Below are 17,037 nucleotides of genomic sequence, written 5' to 3' on the forward strand. Positions count from 1 at the left end.
TCTTATCTTTGGAATTGCCTCTTTCCATTATATTGTTAAGAATTTACCCTCTATCCATAGCTGAACTAATTTTGTTCTAATCTTTTTATCTTTAATATCCAGGTCACATATCCATTTTGAGTTCATCGTATTGTATGGTATAAGGTGACTGTTTACGTTTAATTTCTGCCAGACTGCTTTTCACTTTACTCAGCAAATTCTTGTCGAATAGAGAGTTCTTTCCTTAATAATCTATCTTTTGTTTTATTGAACTTTAGGCTTTTGAGTCAGTTATTTCCTACTTCCTTAACTAGTCTGTTACATTGATCTAGATTTTTTTAAAACTTAAAAGCATTATCATACATACATTTAAAAAAATTTTTTTGTTTTGAACTTAAGAAATAAAACAAGTATTTCATAACATAGTTGAATAAAAAAAGGTGATTGTACATGAAATTGCAAATCTATTATGTACAATTTGCTATTTCTTTTAAATATATAATAAAGTTATCTTGTAACTTCTTTTCCCTTTTTTTCTTCCCTTCCTGCCCCTGCTTTAGAGATGGCTACCATTAGACACAAATACGTATATAAAATCATTCTATACATCTATTTGTCAGTTCTTTCTCTGGATGCAGATAGTGTCTTTCCTCTTAGGTTCTTTGTAGTTAATTTGAGTATTTGTAATCATCGGAAAGATATATTTGCTCGAAGTTGTTCTTAAAATGATATTGCTGTTACTGTATACAATGTTCTCTTGGTTTTGTTCGTTTTGCTCTTCCTTATTTCGCGCAAGTCTATCCCTGTTTTTCTAAAACCAATGAGCGTGTCATGTCCTATAGCACAGCAGTATTCCATCACAATCATATACCACAACTTGTTTAGCCATTCTCCAATTGATGGGCATCCCCATAATTTCTTGTTCTTTGCCGCCATGAAGAGAGCTGCTATAAATATTTTAAAACATCTAAGTTCATTTTCCCTAATCATCTTTGGAAATAGACCTAGTGTTGGCATTCCTATACATTACTAACAAAGCCCAACAGCAAGAGATAGAAAGAGAAATTCCATTCAAAGTTACTATAGACACTATAAAATATTTGGGAGTCTATCTGCCAAGACAAACCCAGGGACCATATGAGCATAATTATGAAACAGTTTTCACGCGAATAAAGTCAGATCTAAATAAATGGAAAAATATCAGTTGCTCATAGTTAAGCCGAGCTAATATAATAAAAATGACAATTTTACCTAAATTAATCGATCTGTTCAGTGCCATACCAATCGAACTACCAAAAATTATTTTACAGAGCTGGATAAAATAATAACAAAATTCATCTGGAAGAAAAAGAGGTCTAGAATATCTAGGGTATTAATGAAAAGAAATGCTAGAGAAGGTGGCCTAGCCATACCAGATATTAAACTGTACTATAGAGCAGCAGTCATCAAAACTACCTGGTACTGGCTAGGAGACAGAGGTGTGGATCAGTGGAATAGGATAGGAACACAAGATGGAGAAGTCAACAACTACAGCAATCTACTCTTTGATAAACACAAAGAGGCCAACTTCTGGACTAAGAATTCACTATTTCACAAAAACTGTTTGGAAAACTGGAAAATGGTAGGGCAGAAACTGGGCATAGACCAATATCTTACACCATATACCAAAATAAAAGTCAAAATGGGTTCATGATTTAGGAATAAAGGCTGAAACTCTAAGCAATTTGGGAGAGCAAGGAATAGTTTACTTATCAGATTTATGAAAAAGAAAAGAATTCATGACCCAACAAGAGATAGAGAGCATTACAAAATGCAAAATGGATAATTTTGATTATGTTAAATTGAAATGTCTTTGTACAAAAAAACCCCAATGCAACAAAGATTAGGAGGGAAGCAGAAAATTGGGAGAAAATCTTTACAACTAGTGTCTCTGATAAAGGCCTCATTTCTAAAATATACGGGGAACTGAGCCAAATATATAGGAATACAAGCCATTCCCCAGTTGAGAAATGGTCAAAGGATATGAACAGGCAGTTTTCAGAGGAAGAAATTAAAGATATCTATAGGCATATGAAAAATGCTCAAAATCACTACTGATTAGAGAAATGCAAATCAAAACAACTCTTAGATACCACATCTCTCCTGTCAGATTGGCTAATATAACAAAACAGGAAAATGATAAATGCTGGAGAGGATGTGGGAAAATTGGAACATTGTTACATTGCTGGTGGAGTTGTGAACAGATCTAGCTATTCTGGAGAGCAATTTGGAACTATGCCCAAAGGGCCATAAAAATGTTCATACCCTTTGGCCCAGCAATACCACTTCTAGGGTTGTATCCCAAAGAGATCACACAAGTGGGAAAGGGACCCATATGTACAAAAATATTTATAACGGCTCTTTTCGTAATAGCTAAGAATTGGAATTCAAGGGGATGCCCATCAATTGGGAAATGGCTGAAGAAGCTGTGGTATACAAAGGTAATGGAATACTATGTGCTATAAGAAATGGGGAAGCTATGGACTTCATAATAACCTGGAAAAACCTACACGACATAATGCTGAGTGAACGGAGCAGAGCCAGGAGAACATTACACACAACCACAGATATATGGATTCTGTGAGGACTAACCCTGATAGACTTTGCTCTTCTCCGCAACACAAGGTGCAAAGACAACTCCAAAAGACTCACGATGGAGAATACTATCTACCAGAGAAAGAACTATGATGTATGAATGCAGATTGAGGCACACGTTGTGCTCGTTTTTTTCCCCCTTTTTTTTCTCTTTTGTTTTTGTTTTTTGGGGTTTTTTTTTTGGTTCTGTTTCTTCTTTCTCATGATTCATTCCATTGGTCATGATGACTAGTGTATAAATTAGTTCAATGTGAAGTTATATGTAGAAGATATATCGGATTCCATACTGTCTTGCGGGGGGAGGGAAGAAAATCTGGAACTCAAAATTATGTAGAACCGAGTGTTGTAAACTAAAAATTAAAAAATAAAAATAAAAATAAAAATGCATTAAAAAAAAAAGGAAGTAGACCTAGTGGTGTTGCTGGGTCAGAGGATATAGGCAGTTTGATAATTCTTTGGGCATAAATCCAAATTGGTTAAATCAGTTCACAGTTTCACCAACAGTGAATTAGTGTCCCTATTTTTCCACATCTTCTTCAACATTTGTCATTTCCCCTTCAATCATTTAGATAGGTGTAAAACGATCTATTCTTCTAAATTTTAATTAGTACCAAATAGGTTTTGGTGATTACTGTCTTATAATTTGACTTCTGGAAGTGCTTTCGCACTTTCATGCCTAGTTTTTTCATAATTTCTGTTTATATTGCAGACCTTTTGTTCCTCCAAATGAAGTTTTAATTTTTTGTTTAGGTTTGTAAGGTATCCCCTTGACAGTTTGGTTTAGTACTAAGTCTGTAAATTGACTTGAGCAGTACTATCATGAGAACTTCCTATTCCTCCAGTTATTTACCTCGTTCTTTATTTCTTTGAGGAGTATTTTGTAATTATATCAATGCAGGTATTGAGTATGCTTTGGTTGCTTAACTTCCAAATATTGTATGTATTTTGTAGATATTTTGAATGTAATATTATTATTCCTTTAATTTTTACGGGTTTACTTTGCTACCTACTCTGCTGAAGATATTAATCATCTCATTTAATTTCTTTGCCGATTCCCTAGGATTTTCTTAGTAAATTATCATGGTATCCACTGATGGAATAGTTTTTTTGAATAATATTTTATTATTTTTTCCCAATTACATATAAAAACAATTTTTAACATTTGTTTTTTAGAATTTTGAGTTCCAAATTTTCTCCCTCCCTACCATTCTTCCTCTCTGAGATGGTAAGTAATTTGATACTGGTTATACATGTGCCGTCGTACAAAACATTTACATATTAGTCATGTTGTAAAAGAAAACACAGACCCCAAAAATACCACAAAAAATGAAAAATAGTATGCTTCAATCTCCATTCAAACTCCATCACTTCTCTGTCCGGAGATGGATAGCATTTTTCATCATGAGTCCCTTGGAATTGTCTTGGATCATTGTATTGATGAAAATAGCTAAATCATTCACAGTTGAGCATTACACAATATTGCTTTTACTGTGTACAGTGTTCTCTTGGTTCTGCTCATTTCACTTTGTATCAATTCATGTGAATCTTTCTAGGTTTTTTTTTGGGGGGGGGTGCTGCAATTTATTTATTTATTTAATAATTTTATTTTAGAAAAAAAATATTTTTAGTTTTCATCATTCAATTTTCTCCCCATCTCTACTCTCCCCCCTCACCCCAAGATGGCATGTATTCTGATTGCTGCTTTCCTCAGTCTGCCCTCCCTTCTATCACCCCACTCCATTCCCCCTTATCCCTTTTCCCCTTACTTTCTTGTAGGGCAAGATAGATTTCTGTACCCCATTGCCTGTATATGTTATTTCCCAGTTGCATGTAAAAACAATTTTTTTTAACATTTGTGTTTGTCTCCCTTCTTCCCTCTCCACTAATCCTCCTTGAGAAGGGAAGCAATTCAATATGGGTTATACATGTATCATTATGCAAAACACTTCCATAATAGTCATGTTGTATAAGAATAACTATATTTCCCTCCCTCCTATCCTGTCCCCCTTTATTCAGTTTTCTCTTTTGACCCTGTCACTTTTCAAAAGTGTTTGCTTTTGATGACTTCCTCCCCCAGTCTGCCGTTCCTTCTATCATCCCTCTCCCCTTATGCCCTTCCCTGCTGCTTTCCTGTAGGGTAAGATTCCCAATTGAATGTGAATGTTATTCCCTCCTTAAGCCAAATCTGTTGAGAGCAAGATTCACTCATTCCCTTTCACCTACCCCCCTTCCCTTCCATTACAACATCTTTTTCTTGCCACTTTTATATGAGATGATTTACCCCATTCTGTCTCTCCCTTTCTCCTTCTCCCAGTATATTCCTCTCTCACCCTTTAATTTGATTATTTTAGATATCAAATCTTTATATTCAACTCACCCTGTGCCCTCTGTCTACATATATGTATATTCCCTTCAACCGCCCTAATACTGAGATAGGTCTCATGAGTTACAGATATCATCTTTCCATGTAGGAATGTAAACAAAACAGTTCAACTTTAGTAAGTCCCTTATTATTTCTCTTTCCTGTTTACCTTTTCATGCTTCTCTTGATTCTTGTATTTGAAAGTCAAATTTTCTGTTCAGCTCTGGTTTTTTTCATCAGGAATGCTTGAAAGTCCTCTATTTCATTGAAAGTTCATATTTTGCCCTGAAGTATTCTACTCAGTTTTTCTAGATAGGTGATTGTTGGTTTTAATCCTAGCTCCTTTGACCTGTGGAATATCATATTCCAAGCCCTTTGATACCTTAATGTAGAAGCTGCTAGATCTTGTGTTATTCTGGTTGTGTTTCCACAATATTCAAATTGTTTCTTTCTGGCTGCTTTCAGTATTTTCTCCTTGACCTGGAAACTCTGGAATTTGGCCACAATATTCCTAGGAGTTTTCTTTTTAGGATCTTTTTCAAGAGGTAATCGGTGGATTCTTTCCATTTCTATTTTAGTCTCTGGTTCTAGAATATCAGGGCAGCTTTCCTTGATAATTTCTTGAAAGATGATATCTAGGCTCTTTTTTTGATCATGGCTTTCAGGTAGTCAAATAATTTTTAATATTTATTAATTTAATATTTAATATCAATATTTAAATTATCTCTCCTGGATCTATTCTCCAGATCAGTGGTTTTTCCAGTGAGATATTTCACATTGTCTTCCATTTTTTCATTCTTTTGGTTCTGTTTTATAATTTCTTGATTTCTCATAAAGCCACTAGCTTCCACTTGGTCTATTCTAATTTTTAAGGTGGTATTTTCTTCAGTGGTCTTTTGGACCTCCTTTTCCTTTTGGCTAATTCTGCCTTTTAAGGCATTCTTCTCCTTATTGGCTTTTTGGAGCTCTTTTGCCATTTGGGTTAGTCTATTTTTTAAGGTGTTATTTTCTTCAGTATTTTTTTGGGTTTCCTTTCAAGTCATTGACTTGTTTTTCATGATTTTCTCGCATCACTCTCATTTCTCTTCCCAATTTTTCCTGACTTCTCTTACTTGATTTTCCAAATTCTTTTTGACCTCTTCCATGACGTGAGACCAATTCATATTTTTCTTGGAGGCTTTTGATGTAGGATCTTTGACTTTGTTGACTTCTTCTGGCTGTATGTTTTGATCTTCTTTGTCACCAAAGAAAGATTCTGTAGTTCGAGTCCTTTAACACTGCCTGCTCATTTTCCCATTCAGTTACTTTGAGTAATTGAGAGTGCTTTGTCCCTAGCTTCAGGGGTTTTGCACTGCTGTTTTCAGAGCTACTTCTATTCTGAGGTGGTATGATATTCCTCTCCTGGCCTGTGCTGTGGTCTGTGAGTGCAAGCACTTCTTTCTGCCGTGTAACTATCAGGTGAACTACCTCTTCACAGCCACCACAAGCTCTGCCACACAATGTTCCTCCTCCCCCAAGGACCGCCAACCAGGACTGCGAACCAGATCTAAGCAGGGCAAAGCAAGAGAACCCTGTCTCTGCACCATCAAAGAGATCCCTGCACTCCTGCTCTGATCAGCCGCCTGATTCCCCCCACCATCTGTGGGCTTGGAGCTCTGGAAGCAGCTGCAGCTGCAGCCACCTCTGCCTCCCCCGGGGCTGGGGCTGGACCACACACTTCTCTTACCCAGGTCCAACAGTTTTCCCACTGACCTGCTCCATTGTCTTTGGTGTTTGTGGGCTGAGAAGTCTGGAAAGTGCCACAATTCAGTGATTCAGGACCCTGAGGCCTGCCCTGCCCAGTCTACTCTGACCTGGTCTTTTATGGCACAGCCCATGCTGGGCTCTGCTCCGCTCCCAGCATGGTGCGATAGACCCTTCCCAGCAACCATCCAGGTCGTTTTGGGCTGGAGACTTGTTTCACTCTGTCATTTCGTGGGTTCTGTAGCTCTAGAATTTGTTTAGAGTCATTTTTTACAGGTGATTTGGGGGAGAGCTCAAGTGAGTCCTGGTTTTCAAGCTGCCATCTTGGCTCAGTCCCCTTCTCTAGGTTTTTTCTGATGTCGTTCTGCTCATCATTTCTTACAGCACAATAGTATTCCATTACAATTATATACCACAACTTGTTTAGCCATTCGTAATGAGGATAGTTTTGTCTCCTCTTTGCTGATCTTTATACTTTTGTTTTCTTTTTCTTGTGCTATTGCCACTGCTAGCTAGCATTTCTATAAATATGTCAAATAATAGTGGGAAAGGGGTGGCCCTGCCTTCATTCCTGTTTTTATCCTACTGTTTTCTGTTGCTTTTAATCTTAACTTGTGGTTTTAGATAAAGATCCTTCTGTGCCTGTGCTTTGTAGGGAAGTGTTATATTTTGTCAAAGGCTTTACATATATATATATATATATGTATATATATATATGTATGTATATATATATATATATATATATATTTATTCAATATTACTTTCTGTTGATTCACCTCCTGATTCTCTGACTTTTCAGTTTTTTTCATTCTTTTTTACTGGCTCATCATCTGCATTTTGCCCTTTAATTTTCTTCTCCCTGTGTACTTTCTCTTGGTAACTTCATTGGCTTTCATGAGTTTAACTCATTTCTGTGTCAGTGATTACTAGATCTCTCCCTTGAGCTTCAGTTGGATATCCTGGAGACATCTTAAACTCATTATGTCTAAACACACTCCCCTCTTCCAAACTTCCTTATTTCTGCTGAAAGCACTTCCAGTGTCTCAGGTTCATGATCTATCATTATCCTAAATTTTTCACTTTCCCTTACCCCAGATATCCATTTATTTGCTACATCTTACTATTTCTGCCTTCACAACATTGTTCACGTTTGACACCTTCTCTACAGTCATACAGTTACGAAACTTACTTCACGTTCTCATCATCTCTCACCTAGATTATTGCAACAGCCTCCTAATTTATTTGCCATACCTTAAATCTCCTCTTGTCCATCCTATATGCTGCTGACAAAATAATTGTCCTTAAGCACAAATCTCACCATATGATTCTCCTACTTAACTAATTTCAGTGGTTTCCTGTTGTCCCTGTGATAAAAAGCCAACTTGCCTATTTAGTTTTTAAAGCCCTATATAGAACTTGGCCCCAAACTACCTTTACAGCCTTGTGGTCTGTTACTCTCCCTCCTGTACTCCTGGTAGTGCAGCCCAAGTGGCTTTCTCACTGTTCCTCTATATGGCAGTTCATCTTCCATCTTTGTGCCTTTGCAGTGATTATCTCTCATGCCTGGCATACATCCTTTCCTTGTCTTTGCGTCAGAGTTCTTCTTCTTTTAAACTGTAACTCAGACATCATCTTTTGTTTGCGTTTTTTCCTCTAATTTTGTGTTACTTAAATGATTGATTTCATCATATCTATTTTTTCCCTTTTGTCTCTTTCCCTCTCAGTTAAGTGGGTAGTTCAAATTCTTATCTTCCCTCTTCTCCAATTCTTATGTTTGTTAACTTTCTTTCTTTCTTTTGGCTGCATCTTTTTCCAAGAAGTTTTTCTTTGTGTTGTTCTCTTGCCTAATTTTCTTCTAGTTGGTACTAAATTTTTATTCTCTGATTTCTGGACTATACTTTTATTTCATGGAATCATAGAATTTTGGGATCCTAAATGAATAAATGAAGAAGTATTTATTAACTGCTTACCATTTGTTAAGCATTGCGCTAAGAATTGGGGATACAAAAAAATTGAGACAAGGCGAGTAATATGGTATAGATGCAGAACCATGTTGAAGAATTTATCCTGTATCCTAACTTGTGGGGCCCAATTCTACCTTCTTTTTTCCTCATGATTGTTTTCCTCAGTGGTTTGCCATGTCATCTTTGCTGTGGCTCCATGATATTTGAATTGTTTCTTTCTGGTTGCTTGCAGTGATTTTTCTTTCATCTGGAAGCTCTGGAATTTGGCCATAATATTCCTGGGAGTTTTCATTTTGGGATCTCTTTCAAGAGGTGATTGGTGGATTCTTTCAATTTCTATTTTGCTCTCTGGTTCTAAAATATTAGGGCAGTTTTCTTTGATAATTTCTTGAAAGATGACACCTAGGTTCTTTTTCTGATCATGGCTTTCATATAGTCCAGCAATTCTTAAATTATGTCTCCTTGGTCTGCTGAGTTTTAGTTGTACCCAAGGCCTTGATTGGGTATTGCATGTGATAGACTGTACTCTGTTCCTCTTACCCTGGTGTGACAGACCTTTCCTGCTGACCTTCTAGGTTATCTTGGCCTGGAAAATTGTCTCACCCCATTCTTTTGTGGGTTTTGCTGCCCCAGAATTTATTTTGAGGTGTTATTTTTAAATTGTTTGGAGAGGAATTTGGGTGAGCTCAGTCTAGTCACTGCGTTTTCTCTGCCATCTTGGCTCTGCCCCCAGGAGCTTAAATTCTAATGGGATAATACAACACGCAAAAGGAAGCTGAAGATGTGGTCAAGGGAGAGGTATCCCCATGGGGACATAATAGAGAAAACAAGAGTTAGGAGTGGAGCTATGAGATGAATGAAAACATGACTGGTTTTCCTTAAAATGGAGGTTCTGGAAGAAACCAGCCAGTCAGAGGAAGAGGCTGCTGGACAGAGTATAAGTGTAAGACATCCGGGGGGAGAATGAATTTCCGGGGTGAGAGGGGTTCTGTGGCATAGCAGAAGAAGTCCAGAGAATCAGGAAGGGAACATGGAGAAGAATGATGATGGAATAAGGAGGAATAAATGCTCATTAATTGGTAAACAATTTAAAAAATGATAAAAATAAAGTTCTGCTTATATTTGTATACTTTTTTTTAACCCTTTTAAAAAAATTCCATGGTTCAGCCTTTCTCTTAAAAATATAATCTCTAAATATGGGATAATTTATTTCATTCATTATTTTTTCATGCTTCTGTTGTTTGGAGTGTGTCAAGTTGAATATTCACCTAGTGCCTCCCCCTTCTCTTCCCTATTGCCTTAAATGTCTCTTTTGTTCAATGTCTCTCTTTTATCATTGATGTCTAAGCTCAGGTTTTCTGAGTATTCCATTTTGAGGTACACTTAAACTCCTTTGCTTTTCATTTTGTTCTGCAGTTTGTCTTTGCTGAGAAATAATCTTGTGTTATTCAAATTTCTTTTCCATCATATCTGAAAGTCTTTCCCCTACCTGCTTGCAGAATTTGTTGTCATTGAAATTTTTAATGACTTCATGTCTTAGATTTTAAAATAATGCATTTAGGGCTCTAAGGTGTGAGCTATATTCATTTCTAGTTTTTATTATAGAATTAATTTCTCTTTTGAAACATTCTGAAATTTTTTGTTCTTGTTAGTACTTTAATAAGAGTTCAAAAGATTCTATATTTCATCAGACAATGAATCATTTTTATTTGTCATAAACTTCCCTGTTTAGGGGATGTTAACTTGATGTTAAGAGAGGACTAGAAACTTTTTGAAGATTTAGTACTCATCCTTGTTTTTGTATCCTTGATTTACTTATTTTTTTAAAGGATTTTCCTTTTGAAATCTTTAGTGTTTTAGACTTCTTTTATTAGATTCATCCATCATTTTCTGACTCCTTTGTCTTTGTTGATTGGTGTTTTCTCCAGGTGAAGCCACAGACTTGTCTTAACCCCCTCGTAGTTTGAAGGGTATGGAGTTTGATGGTCTAGGTCCCTAGCCTTTTATTTAGGCCCAGGATAGCCGTGCATGCTGACTTCCCACCCCAGTTTCTCCCTTGACTGCCTCCTTTTTCTTTCTCATGACACAGCTGAAATGTTTTCTGCCAGTTTTGCAGGGTGTATCAAGGGTGTTTGGATACAGAGTACCTACAGCCTTATGGGTCTCAAAGCTAGGGCAAGGCCTTCTGCAGAAGACAGCATATTTTCGTTGTTCTCCTTCCTTCTCCAGTGTTTCAGTAGTTTTGTGTCTGCTTCTTGTTGCCAGGTAAAAGTATTCTGGAAGAGTGTGTAGCAGTGAGAATCCCAAGGAGGGTCCCAGGAGGCAGGGCCTAGGTGTTGGTGGGGAAGGGTGCTGATTGAGCAGTCACTTGAAGGATTAGATTTCTCTCCAGTTGGGGTGCTCTCTTCTTAGTCCTAAGAGTTCAGCTGTAATTACTTTATATCTGGTGCATAATTCTTTTTTCTGGGGGGTTAGAGTGTGAAAGGGGCCTGGAGAATGTGCTATTTTACTGGTCACATTGTTAAAACGATTAAAGGAAAACTTTCCATACTATCACAACAGCGTTATTAAGGGAGGTTGGTAGGTACATGGGAAGCACTCTCTTTCACAACTGTCATTTTGCACTTAAGTCTACTGGAAGGGCTTAATTGGTTTGTCCAGTTTAATAATTGATAGCTGAAAAAAATACCTGTAACCTTCAGTAAAATAGTTCCTTTTACGCATCTGACCAGAAAGTAAGCCTCCCTGAAAGAGAAACAGTTACTATTGAGTATTTACATTCACTCTGTGCTAGGAGGGCAGGGAACTTATTGTCCAATCTATGAGCTCCAGAGTGAGTTGGGTTTAAGGCTTGCTTTTTGAGAAAGAAATCTAGCCAGTAAACCCAGAGTTAAGGAGGCAGCCTTCAGTCATCAAAATGTACCTTCCTTTGGGTGGAGCAAAGAGAGGGGAGAGAGGAAGGAGAGAAGAGGGGAGGGGAGAAGAGGTGAAGGGAGGGGAAAGAGGAGAGGAGGAGAAAAAGAGGGAGAAGGAGAGAAGAGGCTTCTCATAGGTTGTGTTTGTCCTTTGTTCTCGAAGAGGACTGACATCAGGGAAATGATGACATGACTTGCAGTTGACTGATTTGAGTGAGGGAGGGCTGTGCAAGGTCACCAGCTCACTTTCTCCTCCAGAGCCCTCTGGGTCCATGTAAATGCTAACTAGTAACTGTTTCTCTCTTTTGGCCAGGAACCCTGATGGTCTTCCCCTCCCAGCTTTTTTTTTTTGAGTTTTTGATTAAAGGGGCCACCACTTGATTAACTTCTTAAAGAGGTCTATTCACTGAATGGGCGTTAACCTTACTCAAAGTGAGAACCAGAAAAGACCTTAGCCTGAAAGGGCCAGGGTCTCCCATTGTGCCCTGGGCCATCTCCAGTGGTCCTGGTGAATATCAGGCCACTGGACTCAGATGGCTCTGGAGGAGATAGTGAAGATGGTGACCTTGCACAGTGTTTCAGCAATCTGGCTAACAGTTGTTGTGGGGGTAAAAGACCAACACAAGCCCAACAACAAGAACACTACCAGCACGCTGCAAAAGCACAGGTTCTTTTGATCTGCTTTAGTAAGGAAAGCAATGTTAAGGGGTTGACAAGCTTATTTTAATTCAGCATACAAATACCATTCACTTAGTTCAGGGGAAAAATCCAGCATCCTGAACTTCGGAACAAATACAAACAAATTACAAGCATCGACAGACAGACCTTGTCTGATTCAAATCCCAATACATAGTTACCAGAGTTTACAAAGTCCCAACATCCGGGTTACAAGCTGGAGGGCTCTTAGCTACATCTGCGCATCAGCAAGCACCACCAAGAGTGAGAGCCCTGCGCAAATACCTCTGTCTTGTCTTATACCATTTCAGATGTCATCAAAGGTCATCTGAATGACCAAAACTCAGGCTCCTATGATTGACTCTTGAGTTAGCACCTCCCCTTAGTACCCTGGGAGCTTCACACACACATAGGCTTAGCACCTAATAGGGGTTTGGGCCTGGGGCTTAGCACCTAGTAAGACTCAATGAAATACACTGAATTGATCAAAGGGAACAAAAGCCAAACTCTTCAAGGGCACTTGGTTGAACTGAGTGCTAAGAGCCCATTTTGCTTACCAACACTGCCCTCCCTCACTTAAATCAAAGTCAGTTGCAAGTTATGTCATCATTTCCCTGGTGTCCAGATCCTCTTCCAGAACGAAGAACCACAACACAAGATTTAAGGCACGATTGGATCCTGCTTGCTTTTGGAAAGTTACAGGTACATTATTTTTTGAGTGCCTCATTCTATAGAAAGTTAAAATGTCCATATGTAGGTCATTGAGTGGGAATATAGTTTTCTGGTTTGTAACTTTCATCAGTTAAAATCCCTCTTTGTCCTTGTAGATCCCATACCACCATAGCCCTGAGGAGGTAACTTGTCTTTTTTTTTGTGTGTGTTTCCTTCAGGTTTTTGTGACTATTCTAGTAATCTTTTATCTAGTTAAATTTCTTTTATACAACTGATTCAGTGCTAGAGAAATATGAATAGTTACTCATTTTTGTCTCTCCGCAGGCTTTTGGATTTATGTCCCGAGTTGCACTACAAGCAGAAAAGATGAATCACCACCCTGAATGGTTCAATGTATATAACAAGGTCAGTTCTTAGGTTTATTTTTTGGTGATTATAAATACATATTTTAAGCAATCAGTTTCTCTTCCATTTCTTTATTTTACCTTATATGGATCAGTGTATCTGGTACCTTGGAAGACATTTTCTGTTTTGTTTCTTTTTAAAAATACGTTGTTTTAAAGCTTTAGTTTTAAAAGGAGAGATATCTATCTATATATAATAAATATGTGTATGTAGATGTTTCTGTGTATATACATGCACACACATGCACACTTGCTCACACATACAATAAATATGAAATTGTTTCCAAGAATCCAGATTCTGTTAGGTCCTTCGTCAATAGGCATAGACTTTTTTTTTTTACAGCTATCCTTTTTTTTTGGTGGTTTTTTTTTTGAGGGGAGAAGAGAAGGCAATTGGGGTTAAGTGATTTGCCCAAGGTCACACAGCTAGTAAGTGTGTCAGGTGTCTGAGGCTGGATCTGAACTTGAGTCTTCCTGACTCCAGGGCCAATGCTCTACTCACTGCGCCACCTAGCTGCCTCTTTTTACAGGTATTATCAATGGCAAGTAGATGACTTGGTGGATAGAACGTTATACCTCAAGTCAGGAAGACCTGAGTGCAAATGCAGCCTGACAAGTCACTTAACTTGTCTCAGTTTCCTCAACTGTAAAATAGGGATCATAATAGCATCCACCTCCCAGGGTTGTTGAAATGAATGGGATAATATTTATAAAGCACTTAGCAAAAGGCCTAGGCATATAATAAATCTTTTCCCTTCCCTGTTCTCTTTCCACTCCTCTTCTCTTCCTCCTGGGTCACAGTGTACTGAGGACAGTCCACTCCTTTGGGAAGAACAGCTGTGTCAGGGAGGGGCCACAGCTACTGGACCTTTGCAGGAGAGAGGTGGAGACCACGTGATGGAAAGGCAGTGATGTTCATCTTTCTTGACCTTAGCATGCATCAAGAACTGATTAGAGGGTGAGGTAGGGAGCGGAGGAAAGCTGTAATTTAGGGTCTCTGTATCCCAGTAAGCCTGGCTTCTTACCCATTTAATATTTGAGAATTAGTTGAGATCATTTGGACCCCAAGACTGCTAATCTTTCACTTTACTAGATAAAAGGTGGCTGGAGCAGTTGGGAGGGACAGACAGCATGGCAGGACATAAGGCTGGGGTGACTTTCTATAGGTACCAGCCCATGTGGAACTTCTGAAAATCAACTAAGAGGTTCCCCTGCTCCCTCTATCCTTCTTATCAACAGAAGGGTAGCACCCACTATGCCAAGGGAAACTAGAAGTAACCAGGTGATAGGTGATTCTAATTAGCCTATGTTGCACTATGGATTTACATGACAGAACCACCGTAGATCTCCACTAGTTTCCTCTGGCTTCACTTTGTTCAGATAGATTTCACCATCTTTCCAGTCTTAATTTATTCACTCACCACCTCCCCAGCCTGTGCCCCCATTAGTCCTTTTGGAAAGAAGCCAGTCTTTGGGATCCCAGCTTACTTTCATGGACCCATTGGTGGGTTTTGTGCAAGTCCCTGACCCATGCTTGTTTGAGATTCTATGGTTCATGTCTGAAGAGCAGTTAGATGGGGATGCTGACGTTATTGCTTAACTCAGATGTCCCCTGGGCGTGGTAAAGGGGTGTGTGTGTGTGTGTGTGTGTGTGTGTGTGTGTATGTGTATGTGTGTGTATGTATGTGTGTGTGTATGTGTGTGTGTATGTGTGTGTGTGTGTATGTGTGTGTGTATGTATGTGTGTGTGTGTATGTGTATGTGTGTGTGTGTGTGTGCGTGCGCGCGCGCGCGTGCGCGTGAGGTGGGGGAAGATGGCAAGGAAGGAATTTCTCCTAACCTAGGTGGCCTACTGCAGTTTATTTGGGACCTTGGTTACCACTCCTCTAATGCATCTGCTTTCCTGATTTTGGATGTCTCTAGTTGTATTGGGGATCATTCAGGCATCAGACTGAAGTGTCAGCACTGAGTACGAGAAGTAACCAGTAAGTTTGTCTCCTCCAAAGGACCCAAGTGCCGAGTCACACATATGGTTACCTGGAAGTAGGCAAGGAATGATGTACTCATGAGCTATATGGCCCATACTACGCTAGTATATATGTTTTGTTGGAGTCACTCATAACAGCCTAATACTGGGCTAGATTGTTCTCCTAGCTGCCTCTGCTAATGGATAAAATTCTGTTTCATTTATCAACTAGTCTATGAAGAAATAAATCCTTTTTCTTGTCCTCTCCTTTTTAGAGATGTGCTTTTAAACATAAAAATAATTAAGATGCTGTATTTTTAATGACTTAACTCCCCTCAGTGGCCTAATTAAACTTAGAGGTCTGAAACCCTACTTAAGTAATTACTTTTCTTTTTTTCTCAAGAGGAGAGGTTGAGACTATGGCAACTAAACTGATTTTACATGTGAAAAAGGGTTTTTATCCCAAATCAGCTGTTAGCAGCATGGTAGGCTTCACATCATAATGGAATTTCCTTATTTGGTTTTGTTGTGTTTAGGAATTACAGATATTTTCATATAAAGCAAATATATAAAGCACTTTAAAAAAAGCTTCTTTGTCATTTAAATTATCATGTGGATATTTAATATTAGAGCAACAATCTAGCCTGCTGAAAAATAGTAAAGAGTTTTGTTTTTCTTTAATGAGTTGTATCCTTTCCTTTAGGTCCAGATAACTCTTATTTCGCACGACTGCGGTGGAATAACCAAGAGAGACGTAAAACTGGCTCAGTTTATTGATAAAGCTGCTGCTTCTGTTTAACATCTTTTAAACTACAAGCAAATCATGCCAAAATCTCGACTACAAAATATGTGGAAGGCAATTTACATGACCAATTAACAGTGAAATTTCTGATTGACCTTATACTGAGATAAAGATGTTTTACAGTAAGGTCTTAAATATTAAAATGATTTGAACTTTTGTCTGGATCAGTTTCAGTCACACTTTTAATATACAGGTAAATCAGCTAACTTCAGTATGTAATAATGAAAAGTTAAAATTGTTCTCTTGAATATCAGAAATGATTTTTGGAATGTTCAAATTACTGTATCTGGAAAATTGAGCATTAAAAACTGAACCCAGAAGTTTGATTTTTGCAACTACATTTATATGCCAGAGAATATTATATAAAATTTGAAAAGATTTATGAACTCTCTAAGTTAAGGGTATTACTCTTATATCATAATTTTAATAAAATTGAAGATCTACCTTGAATGGAAATAATCCCCATCTAAATAACTAATGATAAATATCTTCTATTATCATCACATAATTTACCTTCATATTTGAGAATTGCTTTTATTAGTCCATTTATTGATGCTATCACTGAGATAACCTTTTAAAAATATCACTGTTAAGAAAAATAAAAAAATAAAAATATCACTGTTAATACTTAAATTTGCATAAAGAATCACAAAGTCCTACATGATAATTTTGAATCAGCTTTCATATTTTGTAAGTTACCTTAGTATTAATAGCCTTAGACACGGGTTTGTGATTAAAAAATCAAGAAGATGTGGTTTCAGGCCTCACCTTTAACACATACTATCTGTGTAACCCTGGCCAAGTCCCTGAACCTCTCAGTGCTCTAGCCAGAGGTGTCAAACTCTGGCTTGCAAAACTCCCACGTGCACAGACCAGATTAAAATGTAATTGGGAAATGTTTAACAAAATAAAAATGCAGTG

General features: G+C 37.9%; 1 protein-coding gene across 3 annotated transcripts in view; it reads left to right on the forward strand.

Moving 5' to 3' along the window:
- Positions 1-16,731, forward strand: part of PCBD2 (pterin-4 alpha-carbinolamine dehydratase 2) — a 57,516-nt gene extending 40,785 nt beyond the window's left edge. For all 3 annotated transcript variants that reach the window (XM_036753016.1, XM_036753018.1, XM_036753017.1), the window contains 2 exons: positions 13,269-13,349; positions 16,018-16,731. In XM_036753016.1, the coding sequence (XP_036608911.1) occupies positions 13,269-13,349; positions 16,018-16,113 (177 nt within the window). In that variant the 3' untranslated portion in view covers positions 16,114-16,731. The remainder of the gene's footprint in view (positions 1-13,268; positions 13,350-16,017) is intronic.
- Positions 16,732-17,037: the final 306 nt, after the last annotated feature.

The sequence above is a fragment of the Trichosurus vulpecula genome, chromosome 3, assembly GCF_011100635.1.
Source record: "Trichosurus vulpecula isolate mTriVul1 chromosome 3, mTriVul1.pri, whole genome shotgun sequence".
Classification (NCBI taxonomy): Eukaryota; Metazoa; Chordata; class Mammalia; order Diprotodontia; family Phalangeridae; genus Trichosurus; species Trichosurus vulpecula.